Below are 16,833 nucleotides of genomic sequence, written 5' to 3' on the forward strand. Positions count from 1 at the left end.
ATTCATGGTGTCAGTTCACTCCATCACTACTTCAGACATTAGTCAAGTCTATGTCACATCGTGTTGAGCCACTTCTGTGTGCTCGCAGGGGTCCTAGACGATATTGGGTAGGTGTACCAGTTCTTTGGCTCTTCAGTGTGTGAACGGTGCAACATCTGAAAGGCAAAAGAGCAGAAGCCAGGCTGAGTGGTTTTGCTTGAGAATACAAAGAAGTTGTCACAGGAAGAGCACTGGTCAGATGTCAACATGGAACTCGTGGGCTTACATGAGGCTGCCGGGAGTGATGTGGCATTGTCTGTGTGGAGGCTGACCATATATGGGCACAAGCAAGAAGTCACAAATGGACATTGGATGACCATACATGGACTCACAGTGCTGCAGAACATGGTCAGATTGGCAGGGTAAGATATATAAGGCAATGGTGCACCACCCACAAGTTAGATAAGGCAGTTCAGGGAACTCAGCTAAAGCAGTTAGTACACTGTGAGGACTGGGCCTCAGGGTAGGCTCTTAAAAGTTTGCTCTAGCTCTGCTTGCATTTAAGACTTAGTCATGCACCTTCCTCCAGGAGAAATTTACAATTAGAAACCTTGTGCGTACATTCATTTATTTTGCTTAGAGGAGCAGAAAAGTTTGTTCATATTTCCCAAGTCAGTTCCTTAATTCCTCAAAATATTAGAATAGCCATCACCATCTTAGGTAATTGAATGGACCTACCACAGGATATTGTCATTCAACATCTAGACTACTTGCTGGACATGACACCACTTACTCGTGTGGAAGTTTGAAAGGGGCCTTATTGTGTGTTTCCATTTGGCCAGCTTAGTGAATCGTGCAATATCCAGATTAGTGATGTATTTGGTTGTGACAATAACCCAATGCTGGACTGCAGGGGGACATGTTGGCTGGCATACTCATTGCCAGGGTTCCAGTCGAACATGTCTGACCGCCAAAAAGGAAGATCTCTGTATTGTGCACCGAGCACGTTGCAGCTCCTTTCACATCTCCCCCTGCCATCTGAGGACATGTAATGGACTCACTGCAACATTCTGTGTCATCCCACACCATTGGTTGGAGATTAGTGGCACCTGAACTAGGAAATTAACATCCCACATGTAGGCTTTGGGAGGTGCCATGACCAGGAAGTGTGGACTGCTGATGAATTGTATTGGAAAGTAACTCCTGTACAATGTTACTCCTGGTACAATGTTGTGAGGAGCCATTGGCTATATGACTTCAGGTCATGGCTAGCAGTGATTGAGGGAACTTCCATGGTACAGTGGTACATCACAGACATCCTATGTCCTCATGTCTTACTTACTTATTTATTTATTTATACATAAGTTCTGTAGGATCAAATTGAAGAGCAAATCTCCAAAGTAATGGAACGTTTCATTATATGACATTACAACATAAAAGTAATAACAGATAAACCTTTCATGTGACGGTATCGTAGTAACATTTTTCGATAGGATAGTGGTTGCCCACATATGAAACATACCTGTGTGACCTTATGAACTGTCTGCATTATGTTGAGGTACTCCCATGGCCAGCAACATCACCAAATATGACCCTAATAGAATGCATCGAACTAGATCAGACATAATCTCCATCCCAGTGCCAGTATCCAGGATATCAAGAACCATTTACAACAGTTGTGGACCAGCTTGTCTCAGGAGAGGATATGACACCCTTCCCAACTGAATCAGTGTATGCATCCAGGTCAGAGGGAGTTCAGTGTCATACTGCAAAGTTCTTTGTGCATTTGACTCCATTTGTACTTATTGAAATAACATTACATACAATCTCAAACCTCAAAGATTAATTTCATTTCCTCCACTCCCTTTGGGAAATTCACTATTTTTGTCAGGTAGTGTATCCGAGAGAATAGATTACTACTCATCAAATGGAGACAGCACAGAGCTGTGGAAAGATATGTATAAAAAGGTGCAGAATTGCTTAGTTTTCAGGCAAATTCCTTCACACGTCTATCCACTGCACAGCACCTCCTCGCCACTGTTGGTCCAGATTGTTCCACTCCTCATCAGCGATTTGGTGTAGATCCTTCAGAGTGGTTGGTAGTTCACATCGTCCATAAACAACCCTTTTCAATCTATCCCGGGCATGTCGATAGGGTTTATGTATGGAGAACATGCTGGCCACTCTAGTCAAGCGATGTGGTTATCCTGAAGGAAGTCATTCACAAGTTGTGCACGATGGGGGTGCGAATTGTCGTCCATGAAGATGAATGCCTCGCCAATATGCTGCCGATATGGTTGCACTATCGGTTGGAGGGTGGCATTCGTGTATCGTAGAGCTGTTACGACACCTTCCGTGACCACCAGCGGCTTATGTCAGCCCCACGTAATGCCACCCCAAAACAGCAGGAAACCTCAATCTTGCTGCACTTGCTGGACAGAGTGTTTAAGGCATTCAGCCTGACCGGGTTGCCTCCAAACGTGTCTCCGACTATTGCCTGGTTGAAGGCATATGCGACCCTCATCGGTGAAGAGAATGTGATGCCAATCCTGAGCGGTCCATTCGGCATATTGTTGGGTCCATCTGTACTGCACTGCATGGTGTCATGGTTGCAAAGATGGACCTTGCCATGGACATCGGGAGTGAAGTTGTGCATCCTGCGGCCTATTGCGCACAGTTTGAGTCATAACACGACGTCCTGTGGCTGCACGAAAAGCATAATTCAACATGGTGCCGTTGCTGTCAGGGTTCCTCAGAGCCATAGTCCGTAGCAGTCATCCACTGCAGGAAGTTGCCCCTGGGCAGCCTGAGAGCTCGAGCTGTGTACCTCCCTCCTGGTGAAATGACTGGAACTGATTGGCTGTCAAATCTCCTCCATCTAATAGGTGCTGCTCATGCATGGTTGTTTACATCTTTGGGTGGGTTTAGTAACATCTCTGAACAGTCAAAGGGGTCTGTGTCTATGATACAATATTCACAGTCAACATCTATCTTCAGGAGTTCTGGGAACCAGGGTGATGCAATTATTATTATTATGTGTGTAGATTCCAAGTAATGAACAATTCTAGACTCTCCAGTGTTAAAGAAAGCACCATGTTTCTCTGAGGTTTAATTTCTTTGTAAGCAGTTTGTGGTTAGATCTTATAGTTTCCTTACATTTCTTTTACTTTTTACCGGCTTGGTGTAGTGGATAAGACAAGACTGATGTTCAGGTGGATTCACATTTCCATTCACCCAACTGGATTTAGATTTTCCATGAAACATCTTAATAATTTAAAGTGAATGATTATGGCTTCTTAATCAAATCCACAACTATTACTGATTATTATCCAGCTGAAATAGAACTCCACTTCAAATTGTTAAGATCAATAGGACATACTCAGACTGTACTCTCTTCATCATTTGTCTCTGCATATAATTCTCCAGTTTTGACTGTTGGAACTTCTTTATTGTAAATAGACTGATAAGCCAAATGATTATGACCAGTGCCCACCCTGACACCGGATGCCGCTTGGCAGCATTGTGGCCATGTGATGTGGTAACGTAAGTATGAAAGCGGAGCAGATACAGCTGGGAGATCACCCTAGCAATGATATGGGCTGCAAATGGGGAAATCCATTGAGATAAGTGACTTAGACAAAGGGCAGATTATTATTATGCAGAGCCTGTAAATGAGTATCTCGAAAACAGTGAAGCTGGTTGAATGTTCACATGCTTCTGTCATGAGCATCCACAGAAAAAGGTAGAAGGACAGTGAAGCTATCACTAGACTTTAAATGGCCTTACATCCGCGACTTTTCACAGGGTGTGGGGTTCAGAGGCTTTTTCCTCTGCAAAGTAGGATAGGTGCTGATCTGTTGACATCTTTGCCGAAAGGGCACAGTGCTGGTGCATGCCCAAGTGTTTCGGAGCACACTGTTCATTGTACAGTGTTGAACATGGAGTACTGCAGCAGACCACACCTATGTGTTCACATGTTGACCCAACAACATCGTCAATTACGATTGCAGTGGGCACGGGGTCATTGGTATTCAACCATCAGTCAATGGGAACACAACGGCTCTTCAGGTGAATCGTATTTTTGCTACACTAGGTCAATGGTCATCTCCACAAACACCATCATCGAGGTGAATGGCGGCTCCAAATGTGCAGCATGCCATGGACACGGGCTGGTGGGAACGGTATTATGCTATGGGAGACATTCTCCTGCACATGCATGGTACCTGTGGTAATAAACGAAGACACACTGACAACTGCAAACCACCTGGATCCCTTCATGCTTGATGTCTTCCCCAATGGTGATGTCATCTTTCAGCAGTATAATTGTCTGTGTCTTGGAGCCAGAACTGTGCCACAGTGGTTTGTAGAGCATTATAGTGAACTCACATTGATGTCTCGGTGACCAAATTTGCCAGATGTAAAACCTGTGGACCCCTTTGGGTTGCTATTGGGTGCCATCACTGTGTATGCAGATCAGCAGCCCATTATTTACACGAATTGCATGACCTGTTCCGAGACAAATAATGCCACATACCTCCACAAACCTACCTGTGAACTGTCGGATCCCTGACATGCAGAATCAGTGATGTATATCATTCCGAAGCAGGTGGTCAGAATCTTTTGGCTCATCAGTGGATATTCCTGCAGTGGAATGATTTATGTATTGCTCTCTCTTATTGAGCTTCTTACATTTATGTTGTAAAGTGCAAAATTTGAAAACATTATTACTGTTTTGTTGAGGCCAGTATTTCAAATTCATGTGTCTACACTTCCAAAGAAGCTTTGATGAGTATTGCACTGAGTCCACACTTCAATGTTACTCACTGTTGGAGAACAGTAATGAGCCAGTAGCTTTGTAGTTGGTGACATGGACATTGAGGGTGGCCAAGCTGGAAAAATAGGGTATCTTTTGTGCTGTATTCTGGTGAAGAGATAACTGAATGCTGTCTTGTTGAAATACAGCACCAGTATTGTGCCAAGGTAGGCTTTGACTTTATTTTCCTCAAACACCATGAGATACTGCCTTTGTCACAATTCTTAGTAAGCCAACAGGATCAGTTATAACTGATCACATACCACAATGTTATTCCTGTAGTTTGTACAGTATATTTGCTCCAGTGTGTATGTGGGGAGATGGGAGGATGTGTAACATTACAGGTTTGTGAGTATTTTGAATAGTTACTGTTAGGGAGAAGTAGTATCCCTCAGTCATAACACTCCAATTGACATGTATAAATAGCACAGTAACATGCTGCTTGGGATGTCCTAGCTTTATTCACTGTACTGCAGTGTTGAATTCCGTTCATCAAACATGCTTTTTTTTGACTGATTTATTGACAGAAGACCAACATTGGTTGTGTCCAGTGGGTGCTTGCTCAGTTACAGTTGTTTGTGACTTAACATTGCAAGATCCTGGGAAGAGACTGCTTTTGAAATACACTCTTTTTCATCTTTGATTCATTGCCACCACATATGAAAATCTTAATTGATTTGCAGTGGAGACACAAAATACTAGTTTTGCACACGACTATCATGATACCAGTTTGAAGTTACAATTTTTGTATGTATACTAGTAGAGACATACGTTTCATGTTTTTTATAATGTTTACTGGTGTTGTCACAGTTTTCACAAATAAGAAGTATCTGCATAAGCTGAGCAGTTTCATTAATTTATATTCACTAATTTGAGTTCTCACTGTTTTACAGCTATCACCAAACTAATTACCATTAAGTGTATTGTTGAACAAATGAACATTTTTATGTGCACAATTTTTTTTTATACAACCAAAGTATTCATATGATAATTGAAGGAAAATGGTTTGTCAGATGGATCTGTGGATAGGAGGGATCAGTATTAGTAATATCTTGAACATTTTAGCTATTTGTCAAAACAAAAGTAAAATTAAAAAGTAACAAATATCTGTCCAGTTATATAATTGTTTTTATTACATGTTGTATATTTTATGAACTGTTGCAGGGTATTGGCTCCCGCCTTATGGCACAAATGGGATATGTGACTGGTTCAGGATTAGGAAAATTTGGAGAAGGAAGAATTGAACCAGTGGAAGCAGTTATTTTACCACCAGGAAAGTCATTAGGTATAACACAAAAATGAAATTTTATATAACAAAAGCTTTTTCCTTTGAAGGGAGGGACTATTATTGGATTTTTTAGTTAAATATGCTTAGTGAAATTGTAATTAATCCGTAAAATTATAGATACATATCTTGATGAAAGAGCTGTAATGCATTTTCATTTTATGTCCTTCAGATCTTTTATTTTAGGTGCCAGACTTCCAGTATTTGAATTCCAATAAAGATATTCCTGTGAATGTACGTTTTTGTGGATAGCATGTTTGCGAAAGTAGTCACTTAAAATGTGTACTAATATAAGTAAAGTGCCAACTTTATCTGCAGAATAGTTTTGCTCATCTGGATTTCCAAATTGATTGTGTTGTCTGTATGTTTTTCAAAAAACTGGAAACCGTGTATTGACAAAATTCTTTGTTTTGACAGTTTATCTTGCCAGCAAAAATACCTTTGATAATGGTGAAAGTTTATAAAGTCTCATCTCCTTTATTTTCAATAATGTAGGCGCCCCGGTGGTCACGGTCACCTACGGTGGACTGGATGGCCGGGCGGTGACCTCTCCAGTTGTCAGGATGCTAGGAAATGACTGTGGATGCGTCAGACACGCCAAAGAAACATTATTAATTCATAACATCTTTATTCCTGCCGAGTACAATGTGGCTAGGTGATATCAACGACCTTCCCCGAGTCCTCGCTGACTTGTAGCGATGACACCAGATCCGGGCTGCGCAGTCTTGCTAGCGCAGCACCGCGTGCTGTGACGTAGTGGAAGAATATCCTTACATCGGCCATGTGTGGCTGGCGGCACCCGGCTGGGCGGCGGGCGGCTTGGCGGCAGACAGCAGATCGTTCCGCGTAGAGGCTCCGGATTGGAGGCCCCGGTGCTGTCGGCACCAGAAGCGTTCTTGTAGTGCGGAGTGTACTTTATCCCACCCCGTCTTCTTCCCTGCTCCTCCTGGTGGCTCGTCCGCGATGGACGGGTGGAACGGGCTGCAGTCCTCCAGCGTTGTCGGCTCAACGGATTGTGATGGCGGATGCACAGGGCCTAGGCCCCGCACGATCTCGACGACGGCTCACTGATGTGGTCAGCATTGGCGGTGAGCAAGTCTGCCGCGATGTCTGCTAATCCTGGGTCGATGATTGGCAGCGGCAGCAGAGAGGACCAGAGCTGGTACTGTCACCTCACGTCTGCTGCTGGATGGGCCGCCCTTACTGCAACATCTCCTTAATAAAGATTAACTTGTCGATCACCGAGCTGAGCGCTACGCAGCGACCCAGTACACATCTAACTGCAAGTCTAGCTGCGAGTGCGAGTGCCTTGTTGCTATCAAAGCTGGCGTATTTAAAGGAAGCATGAGCGACGTCCTGACGTCATACTCGTTTGTAATGACCGCATTCATTCCACTTATACTGCTGATTCATCTGTCGTACTCGCCCCTTAGGTGTTCTTGCGACAGAGTTACGTGTTGTTGCGGCAGACTTAAGCAAAGTTGTGAAATGCAATACAGCTGACGCTATACCTCTGTCTTACACTCTACGAAAGTCTCCGTCTAACACAAACCCGCGTGCTAAGCAATTCTCTCTCGCCTGCTGTGTGTAACCAGGCCATTGCCCTGTGTGACGACACATTCCGATATGTGTGCAATCCACCTACCTGCCTCTGGCTCTCAGCATAGGCAACGAATCTTTGACGATATTCCACGTTTCCAACTCTTTACTATTCCGCAACACTATACACCCCCTCCTTTAAGAAAATTCATCGCGAATTTTACAATTCTGGACTTACTGGTTGTGCACACCATACTTCCTTATACTCTACAGGTATCTTACAACTACTCCTTCAACACTGTCAAACTTTTCTTATCCGCTAATAATCCATTTACACTTAATACTGATTCCAATCTTATCATTGGTTATCTATTTATATTACGTTCCACTATTCCTGATCCATCCCATAGGTATTTGATGTATGGTTGTTATTTCAGACCGAGACATCTTTTTCCGTATACAAAAGTAAGTTGCACAAATAAATGCTAGAACTAAGATTATGCTAGTCGTTGGCACACCAAATATAATTGTGTTTTGCTTACGTTTCTCTCAATATTGCTGCTTGTGCTGCAGTAGTTCATTAACTGAGATCTACTCTTTTTCTGAGATATTCTGGCTATCTAAAGATTGTAGCAATGTGGGATCCAGGGACTCGTTAATAAACGTTAGGTTCTGGCGAGGCAATATGTGTGGAGTTTCCTCTGGATAATACAAGATAGGCTGTGTCACGTTAATCATTGTTGTACCCGTGAAAGTAGCTGGTAGGTGAAAATGCTTCCCCATTATTTCACATCTAGTGCCATTAATCAATAACCCACTGCCCTGCAATTCAAGTTTTGATATATCTGTCAATCTACCATTTCTGTAACAAGTGGCAACTACGGTCTCTAGTTCGAACACAGAGTAAATCCAATGTTCCCCAACTTTCTGAAATTTCAGTCTCGGAAGTAACACCTTCTTTACGCATTTTAAGGTTCCCATATTCACCAAGAACAACTGCATCTCACACGAATGATTGTGGGTTGCCACCTCCTTTGCTGGACAAAAAAAACACTTCCCCTGAAACAGTCTGTCAAATCTTTTGTAGACATTACCACATGAGCACTCCTCCGTCTTGACATTAACAACACTTCCCGAGTTTCCACTTGCACCCACTTCCCAACTTTCTGCAACAGTGTAGCAATACCAGACTGACAAAAAGTTTCCCAGGCCACATCCTGGCACGGCACCTGAATGAAAAGGAAGCCATGTCAATCACTCCCTTCCTTACCATGCCTAAAACACACAAATGACAAGTAAAAACTACACATACCCTATTACCTAATAACAATAAATACATGTTCCTCCCTGAGGAAACTTAATCTACTTATCCCTAGACCTAAGTGCGTAAGGAACGTTCCTCTGCTGTTCTTTTTGCTTCGGTGCCCTCACACCCTTTGTTACTGCTTGAGGAATCTGCGGTAACGCATCCACTGTGCCCTTAAACGGCTTAATCCTACTCACATGAACTACTGACGACTTGGTTGGTAACTGCAACTTTACGTTCACTGGAGACACTATTTCATTTACCTGATACGGTCCAGAATATTTCGTCAAAAACTTCTTCGTTTTACCCTTCGGAACATAAGGATTAGCCAACAATATCCATTGACCAATTCTGTATTGCAGCAGTTTACCTGTTCTTTGCCCAATACTCTCTTGTTTCTCCAAAGCTTTAGTATTAGCACGCCATACCCTTTGCCAAATCTCTCTCAATTTCTTTGTGAAATTCTTCACTGACTCATCCTGTGAACCTACCTTAGGTTTGAGCACATCAAATGGTGATGGCATTTTCCGACCATAAATTACCACATACGGAGAGAGCCCCGTTCCTGTATGAACTTTCGCGTTATATGCGCTTGTCAGATTTAAATACACATCCCAATCCATGTGTTCTGAATTTATGTAATGACTAATCATCTTAACTAATGTCCTGTGAACCCATTCTGTTCGTCCATTCGACTGAGGATGAAATGGGCTTGTCCGCAATTTCTTAACTTTCAATAAACAGCATAACTGCTTCATCAGCTCCGACATAAAGTTACTACCCTGATCTGTAATTATATTATCAGGCACACCATACTTCAGCAACCAGTTATTTACTAAGGCTTGCGCAACAGTGCTTGCCTCCCGATCTGGAATAGCTACCATTACCAGGTATTGGGAAAAATGATCTAATATTGTTAATACGTATCGATTACCCGCTTGGGTCTTGTTAAATGCTCTGATTGCGTCTAATCCTATGAATGCGAGCGGACGATCCGCTTCAGGTAGTCTCTGTAACTGAATTTTCTGATGACTTAAATCTGCTCTCCGCGCACACGTTATACAATTTTGCACATACTGCTCTACGTCATTGCGACATGTCTTCCACCAAAACCTTTCAGCTACCCGTCTATCAGTCGTTCTTTTGCCACCATGACCCGACAATACATGGTCATGCGCTTGTTTCATCACTTCTTCTCTCAGCGACTCCGGTACTACGACGCGTAGTCCACACTTCGTCTTCCTGCAAAGCAACCCATCCTGCATTTCAAACTGCGGTTGCGTTCGGAACAATTGACACACTCTGTCAGTGGCTTGCGTCTTTATCCACTCCTTCTCACTTATGCCCACAACTTGTACAGCTGCTATTTTTCTACTAAGCGCATCTGCAGTCGTATGTTTAACCCCTGGTTTGTGAATTACCTCGTAGTCAAATTCACTTAGTTTCAGTGCCCATCTCGTTAAATGACTCGAAGGATCTTTCAACCCCAACAACCACTTCAATGCTGCGTGATCTGTAATCACCTTGAACTTATGCCCATATAAATAACAGCGAAAATATGAGATACCGTAAATCACTGCTAACATTTCTTTCTCTGTAGTTGAATAATTCTTCTCTGCCTTAGTCAGTTGCCTGGAAGCATAAGCCACTGGATGTTCCAGTCCCTTAACCCTCTGAGAAAGAATACAACCTACAGCAATATTACTAGCATCACAAGATAGTATGAACTCTTGTTCGAAATCAGGAAGTATCAACACTGGGTCTGATGTTAGTATCTGTTTGAGCTTCTCAAATGCCTCCTGACACTGTGCTGTCCATTCAAACTTAACACCTTTCTTTAACAATCTTGTTAATGGATGTGCAATTTCCGCGAACCCCTTTACATATTGTCTGTAGTAATTACATAAACCGACATATTGCTGAAGTTGTTTAGTGGTCTGTGGTACTGGAAAATCACTCACAGCTGGCGTTAGACGAGGATCCGTTCTTACCCTATCCTGACTGATAATATGCCCAAGATAAGTCACTTGCGTCTGAGCAAACTGACATCTCTCGACATTAAGCGTAAGATTTGCCGTTCTTAGCCTACTATTACGTGAAAAAGTAACAATATCATCGAGGTGTACCATAGCAATCTTCGGTTTCAGTCCCCGAAGCACACCATCTAACAGATGCTGGAAAGTAGCAGGAGCGTTTTTCAACCCAAATGGCATTCTGTGATACTGAAAGTGACCAAGGCTTGTTGTAAAGGCCGTCTTTGGTCTATCCTCGCGACTTACTTCTATCTGATGGTACCCACTCTTTAGATCTAGTGTCGAAAAATATTTGCACCGACCTAGGTTATCCAATGTTTCCGTGATGTTCGGTATTGGATACGCATCTGTTACAGTTCATGCGTTCAAAAAACGATAGTCACAACAAAACCCATACTTCTTAGTACCGTCCAATGACTTCTTAGGAACTACCACTATGTTGGCAGACCACGGGCTTTCACTGTTCTCTATAATACCGTCCCTTAGTTGTTGATTAATAAATTCTTCCACTAGTGGTTGTAGGTGTTTTGCTATCCTGTAAGGTTTTCTATAGACCGGCAGACTATTGCCTGTCTGTATACGGTGCTGTGTAATAGGAGTTGCTGGTAATGGACCTTCTAAACTAAACAAATCTAAATACTCTAATAACAAAGCTTCCATAGCTTTCCGATCACCATTCTCCAAATGAAGAATCTTATCACGTAGTACAGATGGCTTCACGGTTTGCTTGACGTTATAATCACCTTGGGATTCACCTATATCCTCATCGTCGAGTATTTCCAAACTCGCTACCACTAAACCCTTTGGGAGATCCACTTCATCTGCCCCAAAATTATCTACACTGACCGGAATCATCAGTTCCTCATTTAAATCCGTTACGTGCACAACGCTCCTTCTAATAAAACAATGCATTTCATCCAATGCTTCATTGCTCTGCAGTGGCTCCACCACACATAGTCTCTGCTGTGGTACATCGGTACCTACTGACAACCTAACTAACTTCCCTGTACCCGAAGCCACTTTGACGTGCGTATTCATCTTTAATGCCCTTGTACACGGTTCAATTGGTGACATCTTAGCAACGGATGCACCTCGCGACGTAGAAACATTTACAGCTGTTGTACCCATTGAAAACAAGTTTCCACTAAGTTCAACTGTACGCTGTGAAAGATTAATTTTGGCATGGTGTTTATCGAGGAAGTCCAGTCCGAGAATCACAGAATACCCTTGTCCCACAGTTGGCAACACTTCCATTTGCTCTCCGAACTCTACAGTTCCAATCTTAGAAACGAGCTGTGTGGTACCCAATGATTGCAACTCATTATTCCCTACTCCACGTAATGTATACCTAGGAGTACCTAGTCTTCTCCTACCCACGAGGTCTAGACTAGCAACAGATACATGTGCCCCTGTATCAATCAAAAACTTACATCTGTTATTCCTTACAACACCCATCAAGCAACAATCTGTCTCAGTACTAGTTTTCACCGTACTTCTGCTTATTGGGAATGTCTTCCGATGGACGAAACACTCCCGTTCCCGTTTAACGCTTCTTCATCTTTATTCTCGTTACCATCCTGCTTACTACAACACTCATTCGCCTTGTGACCGTAGCGTTTACAAACATAGCACTGCGGCTGTCTGCATTGAGCCTTCACGTGACCTTTCCTCCCACAACGGTAACAATTCCTCTCCGACGCAAAGATGCGTTTATCATTGTGAACCCTTGTTGCAATGTCTATCTCCTGCAGATGCATTGCAATATGCAGTGCTGCAGCTAAATCCCCAGGATTCTCCATTCTAATCCTACGAGAAAATTCTGCAGGAATTCCCCTGAGGAATGCATCGAGGGCTCTGTTTTCTGCCTCTGGTAGTAATACACGATCCGCATCAGGATTACCCGTTAATTCATAGGTCTGCGAATTAATTTCCCGTATCCTATCTGAAAAAGACTCCACTGTCTCATTGACCTTCTGTGTCAAATTAGCTAACTTCTCCCTAAAAAATCTTGCACTATTCTGCTTACGATATCTTTGTCGTAAGCCATCTGCCAATTCTTCAAACGTGCTCGCCTTACTAAGAGTCTCATGGTACATCGCGAACGTCTTGGCTTCCCCTGCAAGTCACAAATTTGCCATACGTAACGTAGTTACGTCCGACCAATTGCTCATTGCAGCTGTTGCCAAAACATCGTTAATCAACGCTGTGACATCCTCTGTTGTTTTACCCGAGAAAGGTGTGATCAGGTTAGCTACTGAAGGATATATTGCAAGGTTGGGCATTGCTACTGACTTGCACTCACTTGAACCCATTTACGACTCTTGCGCCGAACGCAAGGTCTCTATTTGTGTTATTAATTCTACATGACGTAACTTATGCTGCGCATTCTCTTCTAACAATTTTCAGACTTGCTCCGTTAGAGCAGCTATACTCACTTCAGTACTGACGGATCTTGTTTCCGGCATGATTTGTGCAAATTACCAACAACTTACTTTACACTGAATTTACTCCTCAGAACAATAACTACACTAGCTACTCAACTCCTTTGTCACAGTTGAGCGCTACACACAAGAAGACAAACAAGACTCACAATGCACAACTAAACAAAATTAATCCTTCCGCCTTGTTATTGCCCAGCAACACTCTCTACAATTGTGCGCTGCATGATAAAACCGTCTACAAATTGAACCTTCTACTGGTACAAACTTCGTTCATGGCTCCCCATGCCCCGTTAAATTACCCACAGTACATCTGACTGGTACCAATTACGTTTCCCAACTGTTTCCCTTAAACTCAGATAAATCTGCTGTTTCCGCAGGTCTCACAAAGTGCACTCCCAACAAAGACCGTGCATCCATAGTTATTAACAAAAATCGCCTGGTGCACTTACCACTACACCAAATCTGTAGGTGATGGGCACGAGGACTTCTGACACCAAATCTGTTGGTGGTGGGCACGGCCACTTCTAACACCAAATCTGTTGGCTGTGGGCGCGACCACTTCTGACACCAAATCTGTAGGCGCCCCAGTGGTCCCGGTCGCCTACGGTGGACTGGATGGCCGGGCGGTGACCTCTCCAGTTGTCAGGATGCTAGGAAATGACAGTGGGTGCGTCAGAGATGCCAAAGAAACATTATTAATTCATAACATCTTTATTCCTGCCGAGTACAATGTGGCTTGGTGATATCAACAACCTTCCCCGAGTCCTCGCTGACTTGTAGCGATGACACCAGATCCGGGCTGTGCAGTCTTGCTAGTGCAGCGCCGCGTGCTGTGACATAGTGGAAGAATGTCCTTACATCAGCCGCGCGTGGCTGGCAGTGCCCAGCTCGGCGGTGGACAGCAGATCGTTGCACATAGAGGCTCCGGGTTGGAGTCCCCAGCGCTGTCAGCACCAGAAGCGTTCTCGTAGTGCGGAGTGTACTCTATCCCACCCCGTCTTCTTCCCTGCTCCTCCTGGTGGCTCGTCTGCGGTGGACGGGCGGAATGGGCTGCAGTCCCCCAGCGTCGTCGGCTCACCCGGTTGTGACGGTGGATGCACAGGGCCTAGGCCCCGCATGATCTCGACGACGGCTCACTGATGTGGTCAGCATTGGCGGTGAGCGAGTCTGCCGCGATGTCTGCTAATCCTGGGCTGATGATTGACAGCGGCAGCAGAGAGGACCAGAGCTGGTACTGTCCCTTCACGTCTGCTGCTGGATGGGCCTCCCTTACCGCAACATCTCCTTAATAAAGATTAACATGTCGATCACCGAGCTGAGCGCTACGCAGCGACCCAGTACACATCTAACTGCAAGTCTAGCTGCAAGTGCGAGTGCCTTGTTGCTATCAAAGCTGGCGTATTTAAAGGAAGCACGAGCGACGTCCTGACGTCGTATTCGTTTGTAATGACCTCATTCGTTCCACTTATACAGCTGATTCATCTGTCGTACTCGCCCCTTAGGTGTTCTTGCGACAGAGTTACGTGTTGTTGCGGCAGACTTAAGCAAAGTTGTGAAATGCAATACAGCTGACGCTATACCTCTGTCTTGCACTCTACGAAAGTCTCCGTCTAACACAATCCCGCATGCTAAGCAATTCTCTCTCGCCTGTTGTGTGTAACCAGGCCATTGCCCCTGCGTGACAACACATTCTGATATATGTGCAATCCACCTACCTGCCTCTGGCTCTCGGCACAGGTAACGAAACTTTGACAATATTCCACGTTTCCAACTCTTTACTATTCCGCGACACTACAATAGTAAAAAAATGGCTGACTGAATTTAAATGTTGCCATACTTTCTTTGGGCATGATCCACATGAAAGACAGCCAAAAACTGAATGTAAACATTAAGGACATGCGCAGTGTGGTATCAGTTGATCAGTGCTTAAAAGTATAGCAAATAGTTGGCACTGTATGGCAACCACAGTCTGCTCATATTAAGTTGTGCTTCACTGAGACTTTTTCAGATTTTGGTTGCTAAAGGAGTTCTCTTGCCAGAATGTAATTTTACTGGAGGTCCAAACAGCTGTTGTCTTAATGATTTGATGTATGGCATGAGATTTCTTTACCCCATCCTCACTCCTCACGCTACCTGTTGTCACCTATGTGTCTTTATATCTTTTGTCTATTCCTCAGTTTTATGTGATCCTTTTCGTAGCATTCATCTAGCCCACCCACTTTGACTCTGTGTTTCCTTCTATTGTCTGTGGACTATTTTCTTCTCTCTGTCACTGTTTTGAGTCATCAATAAAATTATGCTACAATCACTAATTTATTGTTGAAGATATTTAAATTAAGTCTGCAGTGGTTTTGTACCAGAAATAATGCAAGAGTCAGACCAATGCTAGTATGTGAGTGATTAAAATGCCAGTTTCTGGAACCCAAATTCATGGGATTTATAGGTCCACTCAGGATTGTGATACAATAAGAGTAACCTATAGTCTCTTTTCTGTACTTGTGTTGAATTTAATTCCCAGTAGTCCACTTCTTTAACTGCGCAACTGTGCTGCGTAACTACTTTAGTGGCACAGGCATGAACCAAATTGCCATGGTGAAAGCTGTTGTGGAGCTCAGTCAGACTGCCTACATAAAACACTGAAGAGCGTTGCAGTAATATTAATAATTATTATTACTACACAGAACACATACTTCATGTAGTGATATGTTATGAATAGGGCATCTTTCTCATGAGTGATGCTTTGTTGAGTGTGATACCTCTTGAAACAGCCTAAAGTGTTTTATAGAGTGTAGAATGCCACTGTAAGTCTTTTAAGGATCTCATCAAATGATGATGCCACACTGTAAACAGAAGGAAGTCAGGTTACTTATTTTAAAAGACAAGTGCAGACAAGAGAACATTTCAGAATCATCATATGCTGGGAAAGCCTAAAATAAAAAAAAAAACAAGTACCTCTACAGGGAGCAGATGTATAATAAAATGAAGAAGCTAGAAAAGCTTCAGAATAGAAAAGAGAATCATCTGGCCTCATTTATATTTCAGCTGAGTTGGTGTGACAACCAAATCGTACCACGTTTTGCAAAGATTGTTCACTACATCAGATCTCTAGCTGCCAACCAGATCAGCAGACGAACCAGCCTGACACTGATCAGGGAACAGATCTGCAGCATACAACACAGACTTAACAAGATCAGGAGAGAACTCTTTGTGCTTCACCTTCAGATAGCATCAACTCAATCATCTGACGCGTAAAGGGTATACACACAGTCAGTTTGGTCTCCAGCCAACAAAGCACGGCAGTTGGCCACATTCAGACAAGCTGCAAAATACGAACGTCATTATAAGCAGGACAATGGAGAACTGTAATCAGTTCTACAGAGAAAACAGTTTGACAATGCCACCTTATGTGTACTTGGAAAGGGACTAAGTTTTACACC

General features: G+C 43.4%; 1 protein-coding gene across 1 annotated transcript in view; it reads left to right on the forward strand.

The window, feature by feature from the left end:
- LOC126183660 (zinc finger CCCH-type with G patch domain-containing protein) overlaps nt 1-16,833 on the forward strand; it is a 166,962-nt gene that overhangs the window by 122,930 nt on the left and 27,199 nt on the right. The window contains exon 8 of the mRNA XM_049925805.1: nt 5,957-6,077. Coding sequence (XP_049781762.1) covers nt 5,957-6,077 — 121 coding nt within the window. The remainder of the gene's footprint in view (nt 1-5,956; nt 6,078-16,833) is intronic.

Source organism: Schistocerca cancellata, chromosome 4, assembly GCF_023864275.1.
Source record: "Schistocerca cancellata isolate TAMUIC-IGC-003103 chromosome 4, iqSchCanc2.1, whole genome shotgun sequence".
In the NCBI taxonomy this organism is placed as follows: domain Eukaryota; kingdom Metazoa; phylum Arthropoda; class Insecta; order Orthoptera; family Acrididae; genus Schistocerca; species Schistocerca cancellata.